A 22222-nucleotide genomic window follows, 5' to 3' on the forward strand; every position below is an offset into this window, starting at 1 on the left:
TATTTGCAGGGTAAAAACCAGATATTTTTAAATATTTGAAAGCACAATTGTTGAACTTAATATGGTAATGTGAAATGGGAAAGTTTGATCAGATAAAAATAGTGGAATCTTTATTAGCAATCAAGAAACCCACTTATTATGCTATTCTGTAAGGTCCCAAAATACACTGATCCAATATTTTTCAAAATTAATGCCTACTACCTCAAGACTTCTAATAGTAAACAATATACACACCACCTATTTAGAATCAATACATATCTGACTTGCATAACATATTTCTATCATTAAACATTTACACTACAGTGCATCTGACTATTAACTTACTTAAAACACATTAAAACACCATAAATACAAAGTTATAAGCTTAAATAAAAAAATGCTCAGTAACCAACCAAAAATAGTACACATTTATTTATTTATCCAGTAGAAATATCCTCTATGCTAAGATAATCATTTAAAATAAGATCTTCTTTCCAAGAACCAGTTAGCATAAAATAGGTTGCCTGATTCAGCTGGTTAACCAATTACTTAATACAACTAAAATCTTTATTTATTATTTAACAAAAATGATGTATATAATTAGAAACATCAGTAATTTATACATTCTAAGATAACAATTGGATGGCCGCCTGGTCACGTGGTGTGCAAGCTGGACTGTTGTTCAATCATCTCTATTGTCCTGGGTTCAAACCCTCCCTGCTGCCAACCCCCATCATCTTGCAGGAGGTTTGGATTAGGAAGTAAATTATCTTCATCTCTGAAGGAACATGCGAAAGGTAAAAAAGTTTACAAATGGCTACTTCAAAATCATAAAAGGGAAAATTCAATCAACTAAATGCTCAATTAATGTCTGTTTATGACATAAGTATAAGGCTAGAAAAAAAAATGCAGTCATTTAGAAAAAAATAATTTTACCTTTGGAAATAGAAAACCCAGTCAGGCTTACTGATATAACCTTTTTAAAAAGCCAAAACCATAATTCACATTACAGTGACAAAAATGTAATTATTTAGAAAAATGGACCACTAACTGAAATCCTTAAAGATCTGTAAAACTTCCCCCAAGGACCAACTCTGAAACATTCATGACTCATAACTAACACACGCACACACAAAAGAAAACATAAAAGTGTAAATGATTAAATAATTTAATAAGTATCATCATTATACAATGTTTTTGCAAATTACTGCATGCATTAATCATTTTAAAATATTTTTAATGTCAATAACAAAAAAACAGCTTAATAAGCAAACAACCATGTGACATTATTATTATAGCTTTTATGCTTATAGCATGCTCAGAGCGCTTTGGTCCAATCTCATTTGTGGACCAGTGGGGGGGGGGGGGAATCTAGGAGTTGGTTTTCCGTGCTGCCTTTAAGCGCTCAGTAAACACAACTCTGCCCGAGTCGGGTGTCGAACCTCGAGCCCCCTTCTAGGTAGCCAAGACAAGCCAAGTTCAAGCGCACTTAGCCTCTCAACCACGCTTCCCACCATGAAAATAAAGTTTGCTTTACATAAATTTCTAGAATTGTTGGTACGGGTACTCTGTTACCTTTATTAGCTTGATTAATTTATTAGAAAATATTTGAAAGCAGACGAGTGCATAGAATATAGATAAAAAAAAATAACACAAAAAAAAACAACTGACATTTTACAAAGAGAATTACTGTATTTTCGTGCATATACCCCTCACAAATTACAAAATAAGTAAAAACAAAATTGTACAACCCGCACTCATATATATATAACCCACATGTGACTTGTCACAACTGATTACTGGTTTAATAAAGATTCCATGCCGCATCAGTACAATTTGTTTTCTTGAGGTTTATAATGAGATGTTCATAAAGCTTTACAATGTACATTTCACAACCACCCAGCGATCTATAGGAGGTATGAAGACCTACTGGTGTTTCCATTCTGCAATGTTTATGAGTAAAATAAATTTTAGTAAGCCCCCGCACCTTTGTATAACCTGTACAGCTACCATTAGTTTGTAAAAATGTGTATAATCTGCGGGTTATATGCACGAAAATACAATAAATGAATAACAGAAATATGAATCAAATTGGAGATTTTCTTTTCACTGTGAAAAGTAGCAAAATAAAATTTAATAAAAAATTCAACAAATAAAGAGTACTTATCTTAGGAGTCATAATAAATGACATACATAAAGGAAGCCCATACTGATGAAATTATATAGTGATTTAGAACATTTGTACAGCCCATAAAAAAACATAATATATACAATACTAGAATATGTACTTCTGTTTTGGGATCCCTCAACCCCAGAAATAAGAACAAAAAATTAAAAAAAAAAGGGTTGAAAGGTATATGACAAATAAATACAAGTACTTATATTTAATTAGAGTAATATCATTGGTTAAAATCAGTTAACCTAGAGACTCTGCAAGACATAAATCAAACAAAGTAATTAAACAATAACACATAAAACATTAAACAATAATTTACTACTAAAAAAAATAAAAGGTTTAAAGATAAAAGCCCATTTTTCTCCATACACCAGGACAAATTTACATAAGAACTTTGTCTTCCCAAGTGCTGTATTAGAGCATTTAAGTTAAAATATGGATAAGAATAGATAGCAATCATTTTTTAAGGGAACATCTGAAATTTATATAACGTAGGATAAAGCTTACAATTTGATTAAAGTTATCTAGTAGGATTATTATTATTTACAGCCTCAATTTGTTTTACTGGATACCAGAAAGATGAAATTTAACTACAACCTCAGGGAAATGCAGAACATGAAAATTATATCACTCTTAGTTCTCATAAGTAAACATTTTAAGGGCTAGTATTTAAAAAGAAAAATTGTTTATTTAAATGTAAAAATATATTTATAAGGCATTGTCTTCAAGTCCAAAGAGTAAGGAAGAGTGCAGTATTACAAGTGGCATCTGGGACCTACTTATTTTATTAGACTTAATGCAAACAAAGAAAATCTAAGATCTCCTAACATTACATTATTATCCATAAGAAATATAACAAACCATAAATATATAATTTTTACATTTCAAAAACCAATTTAAAATAACACATTTAATATTGGTTTCAAATTTCAAAACAAAATACATGTATGCTTGAACAGAAATAAACCTTGTAATATTAATATCACCAATCAAATATCATATATATTTTATTTAGTTTGTGTCTCCTACTCTGGATATCAAAACTTCAAATTTTCAAGGACAGAGAGTCTTGTGACAAAATCAACTCAGTCAGTTAAAAGGCAGCAGAGAAAAGGAACATGGTGGACAAATGGTTTAGTCTTTGACTCATGGTGGAGACCAGGATATTTACTGGAAATATAAGGATAACACTGAAACTTAGCAGCTTTTTCATTGGCAGGCATAGATTGCTTAGAGAAAGTAACGAATTCAATGGTCTGTGTACTTAATATTCTCATTAACTGTTGTCTACTGAGCTGAGGAGCTTTACTTAACCTAACCTATGAACCACTTGAGAAAAAACTCTTAGAGTTGCTCAGTCAGTTGCAGTAGATGTCTCAATGTTTAATGTGCAAGTTATAATTATCAATCCTGAAAACTTGCATTAAAAATTTTGTTAGCACAATTCCACTAAAATTTCAATCATAAACAAGTGCGAAAAAAACATAAAATATATACAATTTGTTTATTTATGCATGTTAATTTATTAAAAATACCTAAATGTGACATTATTTAGACTACATATATACAAATATCAAATTTTAACACTAATGATTAATAATTTTAATCAAGTTTCTTCTCTTTCACCATACACATCTGTTAATTCTGATAATCTATTAAGCTCTGAGCCTTCAACTTTATCACGTTTTAGTGTCAAAATTTCAAAATTACTAGGGTCATTCTTTTTTGGAATGGCATAATAATAAACAGTGCTGCCTTCATGTGTTGATGTCATTATTAAATCATACTTGTCTACTTCTTCTTGAGTCAAATTAGTACGCAGCTTTTTCAATTTAGGGTCTGATATGAAAGTGTTCATGTAATACAGAATGCCTATAATTATAACTGTAGTCACTGTAAATGTTACCCAAAAAATCTCTGTCATTGGGCCAAAAGTTTCCTTTTTACCATCACTGTAATCATTCCAATAAGTTTCATTGTAAATATTTCTATAATACGTATGGCCAGGATCAGAGTTATTTCCATAAGAATGCGTGCGATAAGCAGATGACTTCATGCGACTAGCTACATAGCGCTCTGCATCCAAGGTTGAATCATAGTCTCTCCTGGTTAATGGTTTACTCAGAACTGAATATGCCTCATTGATCTGCACAAATTTTTTGTGATGCTCTCTATTTGATTTGTCCCCCTTTCCGCTACTTCTATCAGGATGACATTGCTTGGACAACTTAAGAAAAGCTTGGCGGATTTCACTTTTTGTGGCTGTGCGGGTCACTCCTAAAGTTTCATAGTGAGATTTTTGGCGCACACATATAGATAACTTGTCAATCAGTTTTCTAGTGCATAATGACAATGAAATAATGCTCTTGGTAGTCAGAAAAAAATGCATTTTTTGTTGGTTAAAATCACTGATTACATTTTCTAAGTTCTTCAAGTTTAATACTTCATTCTCTGTAGTCTTAGTCTTAACTCAATTTCAATATCTCCTATTATCTGGATTAAAAGATATTTAATCATATTTCATCGAATTTTAGACTACTAATTTTAGAGTCTGTAGATAGACTCTACATTAGAACTAGATCTACGAACTAGATTTTAGATTCTAGTCCTAGTAGTCTAGATGATATATCATCATCATTGAAAAATCATTCATCATGACATGTTAATCTGTTAGTCACGTATCGTCGACTAGTATGAGATACTATGACGTATGATGTAGTCGATCTATCACTGTGACTGTGAGTACTGTGACTGTGATCATATGTTGATTCAAGAGGCAGAGGCTAAGTGTTTACTAAATAATTTGTTATCTTGATCTAGATCTTATGAAATAGTCTAGATCTAAGCTCGATTAGTCTAAAGATAGATCTAGATTCTAGATGATGTAGATCTAATCTACCTTTAGACGTGATTCTGTCATTCAGTGTTATTGTTTGGCCTTTTATGCAACCATGAATCTTCAATGCGAAAAAATAAAATAAAAATATATATCACCTTATTAAAATATCGCTTCTTTGTTGTTGTAAGCCTCCTTCAGTCTTGGAACGTATAAATCGAACCTATGGTTTATCTCGTATGACATTGTATTTAGTGTGTGTGCCTGCAGAATCGTATTGTAGAGAGACATTTCCGTTCTGGTTAAGGTCGAATTCCTTAATATATAAACATTATTTTTTGTAAAAAGCTATTATAAGTCTCTCATATCATAATTATCTTATAAAATACAGACGATACTTAAGGGGAGGTATCCCTGAAAATCTTATTTTTGTTATTTCTGAAGCTAGGTCTTTGAAATTTGTTATGGTAACATATAATGATATTCTAAAATAAATAATGCTAAAAAAAAGTTTTTTGAATGATGGTTGCCATGGTAACGGCGGCCATATTGTTTATTGTATACAAATTAAAAGTCGGAATTTTGTAAAAACTATTGATCAGAAATACATGAAATTGAATAAAAAGATAACAAAAAAGGGTCCTCTAAATTGATACAACGTCAGAATTAAAGATTTAAGTATGTTAAATTTTTTACAAATTTTTGAATTTTTAGTATTTTTTAGACCTAAAAAAACAGGATAAATATTAATTAAAAATTCTTTAAAAAAAAAAGTAAATAAAATATTGAAAAAAAATCATTGTACGAGTAAAGTTAATGATGTCCTTAAGAAGTGTTTCAAATTTCATCAAAATCTATCAAGTACTTTAGGAGAAATTCCTAATAAGGCACAATGACATCTGCAAAAACTAACATTTTGAGAAAAATGAGTTTAAAGTATAAATTTTATTAAGATTTTGTCTCATAGACCTTACAAAAACATTTAAAAAACATGTTTTAGACACAGATTTAAGCAATAAAAATGATTGTAATGTAAAGAAAAATGATTGATCTACTTAATTATGTTATTAGTTAAAAATCGATATCCTAGACCTAAAACTCAATTTTCTCTAGGGATACCTCCCCTTAAAAAAAAAAAGATGATTACATCATAAGCTTGTCCATAGGTCGATATAGACATGCATGTTAATCAATGACTTAAATTCTGTCAAGTCATTGGTTTTCCTGGCGTCTCAGGAACCCCATTCCATGCGCTAGGGAAGAAGGAGCATTTGTACACATTTGTCCTAGCGTATGGAACAATGAATGTGCCTTTATCTTTGTGCTTTCTGGATGTTTTATTAAGTAGTGATTTTGTATTTGAAGATTATCTAATTTATCCTATGTAATTTATGTAGGCCTAGAAGTTTAGACCATGTTTAGACCAAAAGAAATTAAAAACTTAAATAGATTATAGATTTATATTGAGCTAAGCCTAAGCCTAACTCTGTTCTTTCGTATCTTTTCTTATCCTAAAAAGGAAAAAGAAATTAGCCCTACATCATATCTCTTGCTTTACATAAAGAATACTCGTCCTAAAATGTAGACTACGATCACATATAGGCTAGCTCCTATTAAATGTAGTTAGATATTTGTAATAACTTCACTTTCAATTTATAATAGTGCATTAAACAGACATTATCAATATCCAAACGGAATGTAGCCTATCGGCCTATTCATACAACACTTTAATTAGGAGTTTACATGATAGTATTGTTGTAACCCTGCCTTGCACCAGTGCTTGAGGTGCGCACTAGCGCACTAGTGAACGTAAACAGGAAGAGACTAGAACGGAGATAATAACATTGCATTAGGGATTGTGAAGAGTCTAAATGTTTGGAAACTAAGAAGCCAGCTTTTGGTGCTGCCTGAAGGTTGTAGAAGGGACCTGGAGCGAAGCGGGGAAGGCTGTCGTTGGTCCACATTCGGGTTGCTGTCTAAAGGACTGGTAAATTAGTAGAAAGACTCTGAGGAAGCTGAAGGATGCTATGTGTTTACCCTAGTGAATAAACACCTGTATTTATTTCCTGTTACACTGTGTTGAGTTGCATGCCTATTCGTTGAGTGCCTAACCTAGAGTTACAGCAATTGGTGTCAGAAGTGGGATTTGGGCAGCTCAACGAAAGGAAAGAATGACAACGCTGAAGAAGTTAGACGAACTGAGCTACAAACAGTTGAAGGAAGAGCTCCGAGACAGAGAGTTGAAGATCGATTTTGCCAAAGAAAAGATGAGAGAACGCCTTCGACAAGCCTTGCTGGACGAAGATGAAGATCCAGACTCGTATCTGTTCGAAGTACAACCAGATATCAGAGAGCTCATGAATACCGTGACAGATCAGATGAACTCGTTCCAGGTACAGCTAAAAGAGGTCAACGAGCAGATCTGTACCATGATTAAACAGATAGGTCTCAGTACCCCGCTGAACAAGACTGATGAAACGTTTGATACCGTGATGAGCAAGACCGACGATCAGATGGCTACCATGTCGACAGGTATAAACAATCCGTTACTCAACGGAGACGCCGTTGATGGTGGCGCTGTCTATGACTGTAATAGTGAGCCGTGCAAGCTTGGCTCCTACGACAAGAATCCTAACATTTGTTGTGAAAGCACTGAGCACAGATCTGATCATGCTATCGTGATTCCTGCCTACACTCAGACGTTGAACAATAACTGTGATGACGGGACCTATTCAAAGGGAGAATTCGAGCACCGGAAGACCTGCCAATTAAGTATTTGTCCTGGTACCAGTATCAGCAAGAGAAGCGCTGATGGTGGTACAGCAGATGGACACATAGGCCGTTGTAAACGTGCCCCACAGATATGTCTTTCAGACAAGCTTAAAGATTATACCGTGTTTGACAACCTAGCCTCCTGGGGGCCCACGGCACATCGAGAAATCCTGCTGGAGCAACGTGTAAGACAAATGGTCTTGATGACCTACGCTATGACATCCACTGCATCGCTTCTTGCCATGAGTCTGCCGTCGGTGGTAACTAAGAGAAAGGCCAGACAACGAAAACGACTTCCCCTTAACCAAAGGCAGGTCAATTGGAGCAGAAGGAGAAAGCGGCACCAGCAGAGAGCAGTGTGGATTGCTTTGTGGGGAGCACGCTCTATGCAATCTGTGACTCCCACTGACCGACCTCCACCTGCATTGGCCAACCGTGAACATGTTTCTTTTCGGGACGAAAAGACTAAGGTGGGGGTAGTGTTGTAACCCTGCCTTGCACCAGTGCTTGAGGTGCGCACTAGCGCACTAGTGAACGTAAACAGGAAGAGACTAGAATGGAGAGAAGAACAGTGCATCAGGGATTGTGAAGAGTCTGAATGTTTGGAAACTAAGAAGCCAGCTTTTGGTGCTGCCTGAAGGTTGTAGAAGGGACCTGGAGCGAAGCGGGGAAGGCTGTCGTTGGTCCACATTCGGGTTGCTGTCTAAAGGACTGGTAAATTAGTAGAAAGACTCTGAGGAAGCTGAAGGATGCTATGTGTTTACCCTAGTGAATAAACACCTGTATTTATTTCCTGTTACACTGTGTTGAGTTGCATGCCTATTCGTTGAGTGCCTAACCTAGAGTTACAGCAGTATCATATGTAGGAGAAACAATCTTAGGACCTATAGGCCTATATATATATATAGTTAGGCCTAACTTGAAAAGAAATCACATGAATTAAAAACAAGTCTAAGAATAAACTTGTGCTGAAAAAAAAAAGTGCAAAAAAAAAGGAGAATTGTATTTCTTGATTCATCTTAAGGTTGGAGAAGACTGGCTGCCCTGCCTTGCGGTATGCTTCCTGACCGCCTGGCCGTGCGGTGTGCTGCCTAGTCGTGCGGTATCGATCTCAATTTAAAAAAAAATCCTGGTCTACATAAAGATTCGAATTTGAGCCCTAAGTTAGTCAAACGCTCTATGCACTCAGCCACACGATTTATGCACACAGCCACACGATTTATGCACTCAGCCACACATCTACGGTTTTTGTAAGCACGCAGCCTACTTACTTTTGAATGAGCTGCAAGCTGTCTCAAGGGAGATCGGTCCCTAACGACGTCTTTAGCCCCAATCCATCAGTTATCCAAGGAGCTAATAAAGACATTTACAGTTTGCATGCATTTAATCCACATAGTCTCCGACCAGAAGCGGTTTCGGGGGGGGGGCAAAATCGCCCCAGGCATTACTTACTATCGGCCCGCATCTTGCTTACCACATAATAAGTATCCATACGTACCTTTCTTTATAATATGCAACATTGGATAAAGCATTGAAAACTGAACTTTAGTTGATGTATTGCGTATTTGAATTTTTACATACAGATAGACTTATAACTACAGTATAGTGTCAATCTTAAAGTAGTCCGAATAAGAAAACTGTATTAGATCTATATACATGATTTTGAAATTACTAAAAAGTAAAAAACATTTTGAAAGGATGTGACGTGTTTAAAAAGGAGAGTAACGGCTGATAAAAGAGGAGACGCATGCTCAGACTTGATGGCGAGTAGGTACGAATAAGTTGAAAGTTAATTTAAAAAGTATTCTAACTACGTATGATTAAATTACTATTTCGTAAAGTTCCTTAAGGCTACAGTCATTGAAAGTTTGTAGATGCTGGTGAAGAGTTTTTGTTGCTGTAACGAAGGATTTAATGCTTTTATTCTTGTGTGACCAAATTAATACATACGCCAACATTGGAGTATGCACAACCACGTGTTTAATGTTACATGTATAATTTATTGCACTTATAGCCATTGTTATTATTATAGTAGGATTCATGATTATAGCAAGTAAACTAAAGAATTGAAAATTGTCAGCTTAACCAAAGAAAAACAAATGTTTACCTAACCTACACATACAATCTAGAGTGAATGAAGACAGAAAATCTATATACTTGATCAAAGTTCTGTATATATAATATTACCTATGGTTAAAAAAAATGTTTTCAATAGTTTTTATTGTAGGCCTATATATTAAATATTCTTTTAATGACAGACACGAGAGCGAGAACGTGGGAATTTAAAAAATGATAACACATCAACGAACTCTAATCGCCATGACAATGTATTTTAAATGTCATGGTATTCAACAATCCTAACACTGTAACACGCCAAATGTATTCAACAAGCCAGTGTAACCAAAACCAGCTATGTAATGTAATATTTACTACGAAACTGTAAAATATGATTCTAATTCTTTTTTAAAAGGGAAATAAATCTTGTATTTCAGAGTAGACTTTGGTTTGGAAGGTAAAATAACATATTAAAACAGACAATGCTCAACCCACCTCTTTCGGTTATTACAAATACAACTAACTATTCCATTATATATTAAAAGTAGGCTTGATTTATATGTCTGTTGAAACAACTTTATTGACAAAGAAATAAATAGTTACCAAATTTTCAGTTAATAAATAACAGATAACTAGTCACGTGATCTGTTTTATAACTATGCACTACATTTTACACAAAACAAATGCAAACAAGAGAGAGAAGGAGAGAAAGAAGGAGAGAGAGAGAGAAAGAAAGAGAGAGAGAGTGAGAGAGAAAAGGAGAAGAACAAAGAAGATTGAATAGTGAAGAGAAATTTTGAAATTCTGAAATGTTTATTGTTTTCAAATTTATTATCTTTAAAACTCAATCAAACGTCGAGAGTACGCTACAGTGTGCCGCAATAGTGTTTGCTTATCAAAATAAAAAATTAGATTAAATTAAATTATCAACTAAATGTTGAAAAGAAGTGTGATTACAAAACACCTTTCAGTTATTAAAAAATATTTTACTACAGTACAGCCAGCTTTGATAATATTTTATAATGAAAAAAATCTTTATTAATTATGTACAAACAAGCCACAATAATAACCTGAAACATGCACAGATAAACAACATTCATCCTTTAATGAATTGGTTCAATGCTCACACTTGCAATTCCTAAAACTCGCCAACAAATAGCTCACAGTTGCGATGTATAGTTTGTATTTGTACAGAGCCCATAGGTGACTAAATGTCTTACAAATAGATAACTTATTATGTGTCACTAGATTAAACTGTCAGGTCGTTTCCCCAGCTGTTTCTCATCATCAGATCGAAATAGGCGTCACTGTCTATGCTACAGCTAATGGCGGAGTAGTAGGATAAAAACTCTTCCAATGTTACCTAAAAGTTAAAAAAAAAAAAGAATATAACATGTACTTAGAATAGTGTAGGCCTAATGCCCACATCAAGGACGAGTATTCATAATTGAAACTAAATAAAATGATGCCTTTTTGTTTGATTGTTATTATTTTGTGTTTGTGTGTTTTGTTTTATAGAACAAAGTTGCTCATTGATGTTACACTCAATGGTATTTTGTATTGTAACTTAAAACTAATGAAGTAACATTAATATAGAGATGCCTTACAACTAGTACAGTTGAAGTGTCCAGGTGAAAGTACTTACTATTCCATCTACATGGCCTTCTGCTTCAAATGTCTTGAGAAATTCTTGATACACTTTGGTTTCTGTCCATTCACCACTGATATATTTTGGATGTTTGGATGCATTGTACGCTTTCGCAATATCCTTCACAGTCACTACGCCATCTCCTGTGACATATTTGTGGACAAACATGTTAGTACTTACATTTTAGAAAAGTACATGTCAATTCATGTCATGTATATAGACAACAAACGAAATTATTTGTGACATTATCACCTAAGAAAGCCAATCTGGCAAGCGTCCCGTATGAAGTCATTCTATAGCCTCCCTGGTCACTTCTGAGCTCAGGGGATTTAAGACAAAAGTTTTCTTTTCTCGACCTTGATTGTTCGCACACTTTCTAGCTCTAAACGGAGGCGCGGTGGCTGAGTGGTAAGAGCTTGGCTTCTGAACCGCAGGTCCCGGGTTCGAATCGTGATGAAGACTGGTATTTTTAATTTCGGGATCTTTAGAGCGCCTCTGGGTCCTAATGGGTACTTGACACTAGTTGGGGAAAGTAAAGGTGGCTGGTAGTTTTACTAGCCAAACCGTCGTTAACCGTGGACCACAGCATCAGATGATCATCTGCGGATCCGTTTGAATGGAATGGAAAATATACCGCAAGGTCTGAAAGGGAAACTATACTTTTTTACTTTTATCTTATCTTTAAAAGAAGGATAATTACGTCCTACACATTTCTTTATATATACGAATTATAAATTAATAAGTAAATAAAAATATATATAATATACAATTGATAAATAACAGATAATTAGTCACGTGATCTGCTTTCAGTTACATGCATTTTACCTCTACACTGTTCACACAAACACATGCATACAACAGAGAGAGAGAGAGAGAGAGAGAAGGGCAGAGGAAGAGAGAGAAATTTGTCAAAGTAATTTATTTTATATTGTGTCATATTAATTGTCTAATTCCCTTCCACTTCAACCAAATAGATCCGCATTACGCAGTGTGTGTCGCTAGAAATCATTCTAGAAAATCTAGAATCGCCACAAACTTGTCATACAACACCAGTGTAACATAAGAGCTCTCTTGGAAATCCGGGGTGGGGATGGGCTGAAAACATTGGATTGTAAGAGCCCCGTCCTCACTGCTAATGTGCCAACATAGTATGTACACAAAGACAGCAAAGCCTCGTTCCATACCAACTACTTTGACTTCACTCCAATGTCCTTGTGCTGAGCACTCCAATGTCCTTGTGCTGACCACAGTACAGTTTTCTAAACCACTAGTTTAAAAGACAACAGAGGAACGAATGATAGATTCTACAATACGTAGCACAACCTTTAGGGGACGTATCATGATAATTTCTTCAGTTTTGTTCGTTTTTTTTCTGGCACATTCTGTATGTAATAACCTAATTTAGGTCAGTGTTTACCAAAGGAAATACGTTGATAAGGGTTAGACAACGCTAGATCGGGACAATGTAATGTACATAGCGATAGCACATATTATTACTGTGAATCGGATCAATTTATGACGCTGCCAGTTCCTTATATATTTTTTTTAACTGAGACTACAAGCCACGTGGTATATTCCTTCCATTTACCTACCAGTTTTATCCATCTTTACAAAGGCCGCTTCTACTAATCTCTTTCTTCTGTCATTCATCTTTGGCTTGAAACAATACAGAGAGAGAAAACATTAACATCTAAATCATTTTTAATTCTATAGTTTAGTTTAAACTAACAGTTTTTAATTCTATAAAGTTGTATGGTGTTTTTTTTTATTAGAACAAAACAGCTAAATCTATTTTCTTTACGTCTAGATGTCTACTTTAATTAAAATCTGTACTACATTTAAAGATAGCACATTTTTATTTCTGATCCGTATTAATGACTTTTTGAACTCAAGTAGGACTGTAAGGTTATATCCGTAGTTTTCTTTCCGAGGGAACAGTACCAACAAAAGAAGCGATGAAAGGACAGCATTAATGAACGGACGGGCCTGTCAAAGAGAAAGAGACAGGAATGGAAAGAGACGGTCGACAGATCATGTGTGATGTCCCAACGGTCAAACAGAGGGTGATAGAGTATAAGTTTCGTATAATTCCTTGTCAAGACTAACTTAGTAAACTTCTACCTGAACAGCTCGGAGAAACTCTTCAAAATTGATGGTTCCTTCTCCGTCTCGGTCAAATGTTCGAAAAAGTTCAATTTCCTGTTCCTTGTTGAGTAGGACGCCTACTTCACGCATGCCTTTAGAAAACTCTTCAAAAGACAATTTCCTATTGCTGTCGTCGTCCATGATACGAAATCGCCTGTTAATTGTAAGATGTTACAAGATATCACATGATCTGAAGTCACATGATCTGATAGAATGCATACTTGTAAGAATTCAAACTAGATCACGAATAACAAAACTTGAGAATATTTATTTTGTAAATTAGTGCAGCTGCTAAGAAGTCAATTTTGTTTTTCAAAACAAAAAGGTAATATTGAAGAGACTTAAATATTAAAACCAATGTAGGCCTACAAAACTTCATCACAATAATTTATGAAGGCCTAAATGTGTAGTCCTAATTCATAGTAAACCTAAAACATCTTAATATCACTATTTAAATATATTGAAAGAAGACCAACATCTGAGCGCCTTTAATGCCACTGGCCCCTCTGGCAAGAAACTGGGCTTGGACAAGTTCCAGTGGATCTTTGGCATGAGCTCTGGTCACTCTGGCCTTGGCCTTAAGCTCCTCGTTAAGTTTGCCCATGTCTGCCATTGTTAAACGTGTGGCTAATTATAATCTGAAAGAAAGAAACGTTAGGCTCAAATGAAAAAAACAAATTCTCCATTGTCGTCTATTCCAATGTTTAGTACCGTGAAGCTAATTTGAAAAGGTCATCAACTTTAACCCTCTCTGGCTTAATGCCGATTGTTTTTTTGTTTTAAATTCTATACTAAGTCCTGTATTCTTGGATGGATGCTAAAACAATCTAATCTTATCTAATTGACAGAAACGATTTTTAGTGCCAGCCTATTCTGACAACAGAAATTGTCTCCGTTGATGTAGACTACTTGATAATCACATAGGCTAGTAAGTATAGGTCTCGTGATATTTCTTTTCAAACGTAAGCATAATAACCACTTATAAGTCAATAGAATACATCTTTTATATAAACTATTTCAATTTCAAAATGTGGATGCCATAAGTAAAAAGATTTAGTGAAATAAGTCCTGTTCTCTTGCTGGTTATAAGTTATAACTAACCAGGTCCAGATAACCCCTTTTCACTGAATGTTTTATGATAGCTTCGATATTATAATGTGTTGTTTTTTTTTTTTGTCTTCCATTTCCTACTATAAACTCACATTTTCGTCATAATAATAAGGCTTGTCTGAAAATTAATGAGGAATGCAGTTATTTACCGTGGATACGCAGCCCCAGCTGTGACCTACATATTTTTATTCATACAGGGCAAGCATAACCATTGTCCGCCGGTGGTCGATTAAGATTTTCTTTTCGCCGTTTGCGTCTATCCCCGGTAGCGGATTTTCATTCACTTTTGTTGTTGCCCTTTTCGTGATAGTATAAATTAGAAACACACATACACAAAGAGTCAATTATTTGGACATTTCATTATCGAGCTGACATTTCACTTTTGCTGCATGAAAACACATTTTTAAATTTTCAGATAGATCACTTCATTTATTATTTGTTGTACGTTTTACATTAGGATAGAGCTTCGTGCTAATCATACGAATATAGTGGTTTCGATCGCTTAAGTGGCCATTTCTTTTTTTCATAAGAAAAGAAACTGCAAGAAAAAGAATGGCTTTCTATTTTAATATTATATAAGTCCGAACAATTTGAATAAACCAATTTATTTACTATACTATTTAAACATAAAGTGTAATTTAATTTTTTTTTTCTGCACGGCTAGTGGGAAAAATAAAGCAGTCAGATGATTGATTGATTTAAAGAAGGATGCAAAACGAATAAATATTTGTATTTCTAAATGGGAACTTAATAATGATATCAATATTTAAAAAAAAACAACAGATAACAACACAACAGATAACAACAACACAACAGATAACAACACAACAGAGAACAACAAACGAATCGATTTCAACTAGAGAATAACTGAATGATTAAATGACGCCGGCCGACAACGGGATTTAACACGTCGGTAGCATGTATAGAATCAATTTGGTTTACGAATACATGTATTATTTACACACTGGTCGTGTTATATGCACTAATTATACTAGCCCCAATTAAGATCACATAGATTTTTATACAAGCCAAAATAAAGATCACATAGATTTTTATACAAGCCAAAATAAAGATCACATAGATTTTTATACAAGCCAAAATAAAGATCACATAGATTTTTATACAAGCCAAAATAAAGATCCCTTAGATTTTGCGAGAGCCAAACTATCATTATAGTTTTGTAACAAAAACGAAAATATAGAATAGGCCTACTTATAAAATAAAGTTTCCCTTTCAGACCTTGCGATCTATGGGGCAGATGATGTTCAGGTCGCCTGTTTCTAAAGAGCTTGGTTCCTGGGTCCCGGGTTCGAATCCCGTGATATTTGGGCGCCTCTGAGTTCACCCAGCTCTAACGGACACCTGACATTAGTTGGGGAAAGGTAAAGGCGGTTGGCCACATGACACCCTCGTTAACCGTGGGCCACAGAAACGGATAACCTTAACATTATCTACCCTATAGATCGCAAAGTCTGAACGGGCGAACTTTACCTTACTACTTAGCCTATAATGTATAATGCGCATAATTAGTTGTAATGAGTAGATACACTCAAATAGCTTTATTTCATGCAGTTAAAAAGCTTTTGTTCTTTGGTATATTGAATCAATGATAAGTTTAAATATTTTAATCGTTTTCTGTTACCATTTTACTTGTTCTCTTGAAACAGAACAAGGAGGACAAAAACTATTTAGCTTCAACAACTCATCAACAGAGGTTGTAGGCTGTCCCAAAAAATGTGGAGGCCCCGGGCAGTATTTTTAGGGAGGCCGTTACAATTTTTCGAAAGCTTTAAAAAAAACAACAACTTATGAATGAAAAAACTTTTATCTAAAAGCAGGATATATATTTAACTTCTATATTTAAGAAGAAATAAATAGAGTTCTTGTAAATTTAATCTCACTTTCCTTTTTTTAAAACAAATTTATATGTATATTTTAGTTTAAAAAGTGTATATTTATGAGTTTGTGGAGGGAAAAGTCCTTGGTAGACACACTGTCGTAACTCCGGAGCTGTATTTACTTATTCAGAGCATGCTACAAGCGTACACTTCTTAATCTCGATTCTTAAAAAAAAAAAACAAAAAAAAAAAAACAACTAAAGTTTCTGACCCGTCGAAATTCGGATATATTTGTATATCTTTTGTGGAGGTCCCTTACTTGTGGTTATCCCGGGGCTGTAGCCCTTTCTGGTCTCCATTAAATCTGGCTCTTGTGTAAGGGGGGGGGGGCGGCTGCATAGAGAAAGTAATCGATAATAATAATTATGCCATTCACATCTCTTCATTCTTCTTGCTTTCATTCGCTATAGTACTCACTCGTTATAAAGCTAATCATATGCTACTGTGCTACTGCATTTGGTTTAAAAGAGTGGTATTGGTCTGCGCGAGCCAATTATCACTTTAAAAATACTTTGCGCAGGCTACGCATGCATTATTTATTATATAAAAAGAAGATTACGTATGTTACAATAGAAATTCAATGTTTTGTGCACTGACCAGTGGTGTCACTAGGGTGTGTGACACCCTATGCGGTTACCTCAGGGTGTCACCCCCCTCCCAGGAATCAACGTTCTACCAGCATTTCCACCCAAACAATCTCGTGAATTTGTTCTTTCATTATTTGGTACACAATACGTGTCGGTTCTAATATGAAATCTCACTGTTTGTGTCATCTATTCCATATTTATTGTACATTTTACAATGAAAGCTTCATTAAAACTAGAAATAGACTTAACATCTGTTGAACATGAACAGGTTTCCGTTGGCTTTAAGAGGGATACGTTATAACATTATGCTGTGTTATTCAAACTTTGACTACCATCCAGACCAGAAAATGTACATTTGCCGCCCCTTAGTCAGCAATTGGTCTGGAAGAGCGCAGCGCTTGTAGCGACAGTAAAGTCAAGCGCTTTTCAACATTTCTGAACTTTAGAAACGTATTCACCTCAAGTCTAGCCTGTACTATTTCTCCTAGTAAAAATGATTGCACGTCGCAAAATTAAATTAAGAAAAGGTCGAACTGGCCGTAATGCCGTATTTGAAGTGTGAGAATCATTGGACTTCACCCGAGGCAAATGAGCAGCGTTTCTCAAACATTTACCGCTCGCATCCAGCTAAACATTGTCTTTTTTTTTTTTTTTGTAGATAATTTTACATTTTTTGTAAAACGGAAAAAGTTTTTTTCTGGAGATAGTGATAGAGAGGCATCAGGTTTTCCTCTCAATTCAGCAAGGTAGTCTGGGTAAGTGGCTTTAGCCCTAACAAAAATACAAATACAACTGATTTTAAATTTGTGGATAACATTTAATGATTAAACTATTAAAATATTGAAATAATAGAATCTATGAACAAATTAAACTGGTTCCATAGAACGAATGGTACTATGCAGACGAAAACTTAATGGCTCCAAAGAATAAAATGTAGCCTATAGAATTTGGTTTCTGAATGGCATTTAGCTCAAAGGAAGCAAAACAGCGAAAGTAGGTATTTCACAAAACGGGATAATAAATACAAATACCCTATTATGCTGAGTTAACATTTCGAATCATGAAGATAGTATCCGCTCGATTTTCTCTTTTTCTCAGAGTAGACAGAGAACATGAGAGGTTTTCATAAGGGGCGTTTATATGTATATATATATATATATAAGTGTGTGTGTGTGTGTGTATGTTGTTTAATTACAACTCTTGCATGAATATTAATTTCATTTACAACGTTGTACCAAACTTTGTTATTTCCTTCGGGTTAATAAGTAAGCCCTATATTAAAAAGTTGTATATTATAGGATCTGTTAGGTAGCGTTGACAGTAACAACTCTCTTTCAAGAGAGAAGAATAAACTCATTTTGTGCCAAAGGTTTCCGGAGGTAGGATGTAGTTAAGATGACGATCAAAGCACATTTATTAGTCCAAGCTTAAGTCAGGGAAGAATCTGTAGTTTAAAAATCTCAGTCGAGACTTCAACGTGAAGTAGTGTTACAAACATTGACTTGTTTACTAGCTTATTTTTGTAAAATGTTTACATTTTTTCTATGTCTCGGATGTTCTTTCAGAGTTGAGAATAATCTACTGCCTAATCCAAACCTCCCGTTGGGGGGGTGGCAGTAGGCAGGGTATGAACCCGGAACTATCAAGACGACCGAACGACAGTCCAGCGCGCATAACGCAGGACCATAAACTATCGAGACACATAACGCAGGACCATAAACTATCGAGACACATAACGCAGGACCATAAACTATCGAGACACATAGCATGACCATATAATGTAGGCAACTTGGTCTCGATAGACACATAGTGCGTGCACGACATTGAAATCTCTTTATGTGCACGACATTCGGATATCATTGTGTGTGCACAACATTCGGATATCATTGTGTGTGCACAACATTCGGATATCATTGTGTGTGCACGACATTCGGATATCATTGTGTGTGCACGACATTCGGATATCATTGTGTGTGCACGACATTCGGATATCATTGTGTGTGCACGACATTCGGATATCATTGTGTGTGCACGACATTCGGATATCATTGTGTGTGCACGACATTCGGATATCATTGTGTGTGCACGACATTCGGATATCATTGTGTGTGCACGACATTCGGATATCATTGTGTGTGCACGACATTCGGATATCATTGTGTGTGCACGACATTCGGATATCATTGTGTGTGCACGACATTCGGATATCATTGTGTGTGCACGACATTCTTAGTTTTAAGTAAATGATAAGATATAGGAAATGCAGTGGGTCCACAGTGTATACAAAATAACAACATCAAGATAGTTACATAGAGCCACATTTATGGCTTTTATATTGTTTGGACTTTACTTTCACAACAGGGAATAATGGGGAATAGGTGGGTGGTTCTAATAACAAAGAAAACAAAATCTTATATCATTCTAAAAGAAAAAAACATTATTGAAAGTCTGTATAGAATATTAGCCCAATATCATAGTGAGAAGAGAAACATCTACAGATTTAACCCCCGTAAATCTACGCCATAGCACTGTGAGTCTGTGACTATTATATTTTTGTTGTTAGTGAATGAAAAGAAGTTAAATTAAGATCGGTGTATTTATGTTACTATTGATAGGATAAATACAAGGCTCAGTTAGAGAGTGCAATTAAAAAAAAAAAAAGACAGTAGATTTTTTTTACATTCTATTCTGAACGTATTCTGCTGTATGTTTCATTGAAAAATCAATATCAGAATTATAGTTTAGATTCTAGTAGCACAGCTGTGGCGTAGACGAAGCAAAACTTCACCTTATCCAGTATGTGTGTTCGCTTCATTCATAATACTAATAATAATTGCGTTGTTCTAAATTTAGACGTATTCTTCTCCTCGCGCTAATTACGACAAACACTATCAATCCGTTCTGTTTGTAATAGATCTAAATACAATTCAGTTTATTTGAAAAACTGTGCTAAGCACTTACTTACTTCCCATACAAAGAAAATGTTATTCCAGAGGTGTTTTTAGGCCTAGCCCAGCACAGGCTTATTGACGCAGCACATAACAGGAGAAGTGGTTGACATTTTTAATTTCCCCACTGTTGACTGTGCTACCTAGGCGACGTGCTTAGACTTGTTACTCCCCTTATTTTGTAGCGGTACAAGAACACAATATGTATCGTTGAAAGTTTGTTTGAGCTGTTAGTGCTAGCGCATTCACTTCTATTTAGATTCACATTTTAAAACTGTAGATGCTGATACAAGCATTGAAAACAAAGCATGCAGTTATTAATTGTACAATACATCTATTCAGATCGTACATTCATGGGCAAAATCTGGGTGGACACGGATCTCGAAAACGGCTCTAACGATTTTCATAGAAATTAGGCAGCTGATGAATATCGTTTGGGAAAGAATTACTAGCTCGTTGGCCACACTGAGAAAACTGTAATTTGACAATTATAATTTTTTTTAAGTATAAAAGAAAATTAGTTCAACTTTGGCTACAGGACTAGAACATCTTTATCTTGAACAGACTACGACTTCGGGTATTTCCGCATGTTGACCCTGTTCATTAAAGGGTTTAATAAATAAATGTTCAGGACATAGACTTGTATATATTAGATCTAGATTGGACTTTGGAGATGATTTATTTCTCAGATGCCCTATCTTGGAGCAAGTTAAAATTTTGCACAATTTTTTCTTGTAGCAGACAAAACAAGAATCAATTTAAAAAATAATCAGTTAGTTAATTAATAATTGATGGTTAATTATTTTGTTTGGTATCAAAAAGGGAAAGAAATTGTACTTAGTAGATGTAGCGTTTTAAGTTGAAATTGTCCCCTTTATACATTGTGTATAGAATTACATCGTCGCATAAAAGTTTAAAACTAACAATAGATAGCTATGAAACCTTCTATTTTCATAAGCACTTCGTTGTCACAATGGTTAATGTGTTGGCTTGAGGAGTCTTGAGCCCTCGAGTTTGAATTGAAGTCGTACAACTTTAAAAAGAAATACATTTAAAAAGCGATCAAGTTAACCTTCACCCTTCTTTCTTCCTGTCTCCTTCTGAAGTGGTCCAGAGGACAGGGTTGTAGAGCATTGAGAAAGTTAAATGCCCGACACCGAATCGCTACTGAAGTTCATATTTGAAAAGTTTTACATCTATGAACCAATGACGAGACATAGTTTTTGATTATGTGTTTGTGTAGCCGTATTTAAACTAGGAGTGTGTTTTTACTTGCTGGGTCTGTGTTTTATAAAAAGAAAAGAAAAAAGAGGAGAAACTGAGTTCTTGTGCGCATGCGCATGTAAAGTGGCGCTGGCTGAGACGACACGCCCAGAAAAGTGGAAAAGCACTGATGGGTATATCTTATCTTATGTAATACAGACGTTACTTCAAAAAAGAAGATGATTACGTCCTACGCGTCATGCATTTAGTCCTAGAACATCATAAATAAAATGTGAATGAAATTAAATGGCAATGCTTGTGCTTTGAGGGGTCTGGGAAGACACGGAGTTGAAATAGCTGGTGCAATATCTACTCACAATACTAACCGAGAGGATCAACACGTTTTGAACGTAAGTAGACTACCTGAAGTTGACCTGAACTACACGATAACAGAAAGTCTCAATTGTAGTCACAAATTCGAAAGAAACTTAACTAGCTTAATAGTTGATACCTTTACTGCATAAAATGATGCAAACCTGTGATGTATGGCAATTTACAAGAGCTTACAAACCTTACAATGCTGACACTAAATTCAGTGTCACATGAATCCAATGTGTTCTCCTAAGAAGGACAGCCCACTAGAAGTACACCTCAATGCAGGAATGTCGTAACAGATTGCCGCCTTCACGCTAGCAAATACAATCATCGAGCGGAAGATGGAAAAGTAAAACGTGTCACAGGTGATGCTGTGTCTGTGTATGCTTCATTGCTTGCTAGACGCCATAACAAGCTGTCCGTTGCTATGGAAACATTAAAAATCGGTTCGATTTTTCTCGTACAATGTTATCTCACCCTCTCTCTCACC

General features: G+C 35.0%; 2 protein-coding genes and 1 long non-coding RNA gene across 5 annotated transcripts; all 3 read right to left on the reverse strand.

Moving 5' to 3' along the window:
- Positions 1-396: 396 nt before the first annotated feature.
- LOC129926163 (uncharacterized) lies at positions 397-5828 on the reverse strand. The gene is made up of 2 exons (XR_008777823.1): positions 5150-5828; positions 397-757 (listed from the first exon to the last, which is right to left on the reverse strand). It is a non-coding gene; the product is annotated as an uncharacterized LOC129926163 (long non-coding RNA).
- LOC106063569 (uncharacterized) lies at positions 1134-4781 on the reverse strand. Its single transcript, XM_013221968.2, has one exon. It carries the CDS (start codon positions 4542-4544, stop codon positions 3762-3764), a length of 783 nt encoding a protein of 260 aa, XP_013077422.1. The 5' UTR covers positions 4545-4781; the 3' UTR covers positions 1134-3761.
- A 4544-nt stretch (positions 5829-10372) lies between the features above and the next one.
- On the reverse strand, positions 10373-22083 carry LOC106063568 (calcyphosin-like protein). Of its 3 annotated transcripts, none has more exons than XM_013221967.2 (6): positions 21929-22083; positions 14088-14249; positions 13588-13765; positions 13059-13122; positions 11464-11609; positions 10373-11181 (listed from the first exon to the last, which is right to left on the reverse strand). In XM_013221967.2, the coding sequence occupies exons 2-6, from the start codon at positions 14222-14224 to the stop codon at positions 11068-11070; spliced, it is 639 nt and encodes a 212-aa protein (XP_013077421.1). In that variant the 5' UTR covers positions 14225-14249; positions 21929-22083; the 3' UTR covers positions 10373-11067. The 3 variants fall into 3 exon arrangements, with proteins under 3 accessions (XP_013077421.1, XP_055886808.1, XP_055886809.1); XM_056030833.1 differs by lacking the exon at positions 21929-22083 and adding an exon at positions 20172-20326; XM_056030834.1 differs by lacking the exon at positions 21929-22083 and adding an exon at positions 20168-20301.
- Positions 22084-22222: the final 139 nt, after the last annotated feature.

The sequence above is a fragment of the Biomphalaria glabrata genome, chromosome 5 (assembly GCF_947242115.1).
Source record: "Biomphalaria glabrata chromosome 5, xgBioGlab47.1, whole genome shotgun sequence".
NCBI lineage: Eukaryota > Metazoa > Mollusca > Gastropoda > Planorbidae > Biomphalaria > Biomphalaria glabrata.

What these genes read in the sequence shown, in the direction of transcription:
- LOC106063569 (XM_013221968.2), bottom strand. Translation starts at nt 4,544, where the DNA reads ATGCATTTTTTTCTGACTACCAAGAGCATTATTTCATTGTCATTATGC.
- LOC106063568 (XM_013221967.2), bottom strand. Translation starts at nt 14,224, where the DNA reads ATGGCAGACATGGGCAAACTTAACGAGGAGCTTAAGGCCAAGGCCAGA. An exon ending in AGTTTCTCCGAGCTGTTCAG is followed by an intron (nt 13,123 to 13,587) that starts GTAGAAGTTTAC and finishes TATTGTTTCAAG; the next exon opens with CCAAAGATGAATGACAGAAG. An exon ending in TGTAAAGATGGATAAAACTG is followed by an intron (nt 11,610 to 13,058) that starts GTAGGTAAATGG and finishes AATATGTCACAG; the next exon opens with GAGATGGCGTAGTGACTGTG.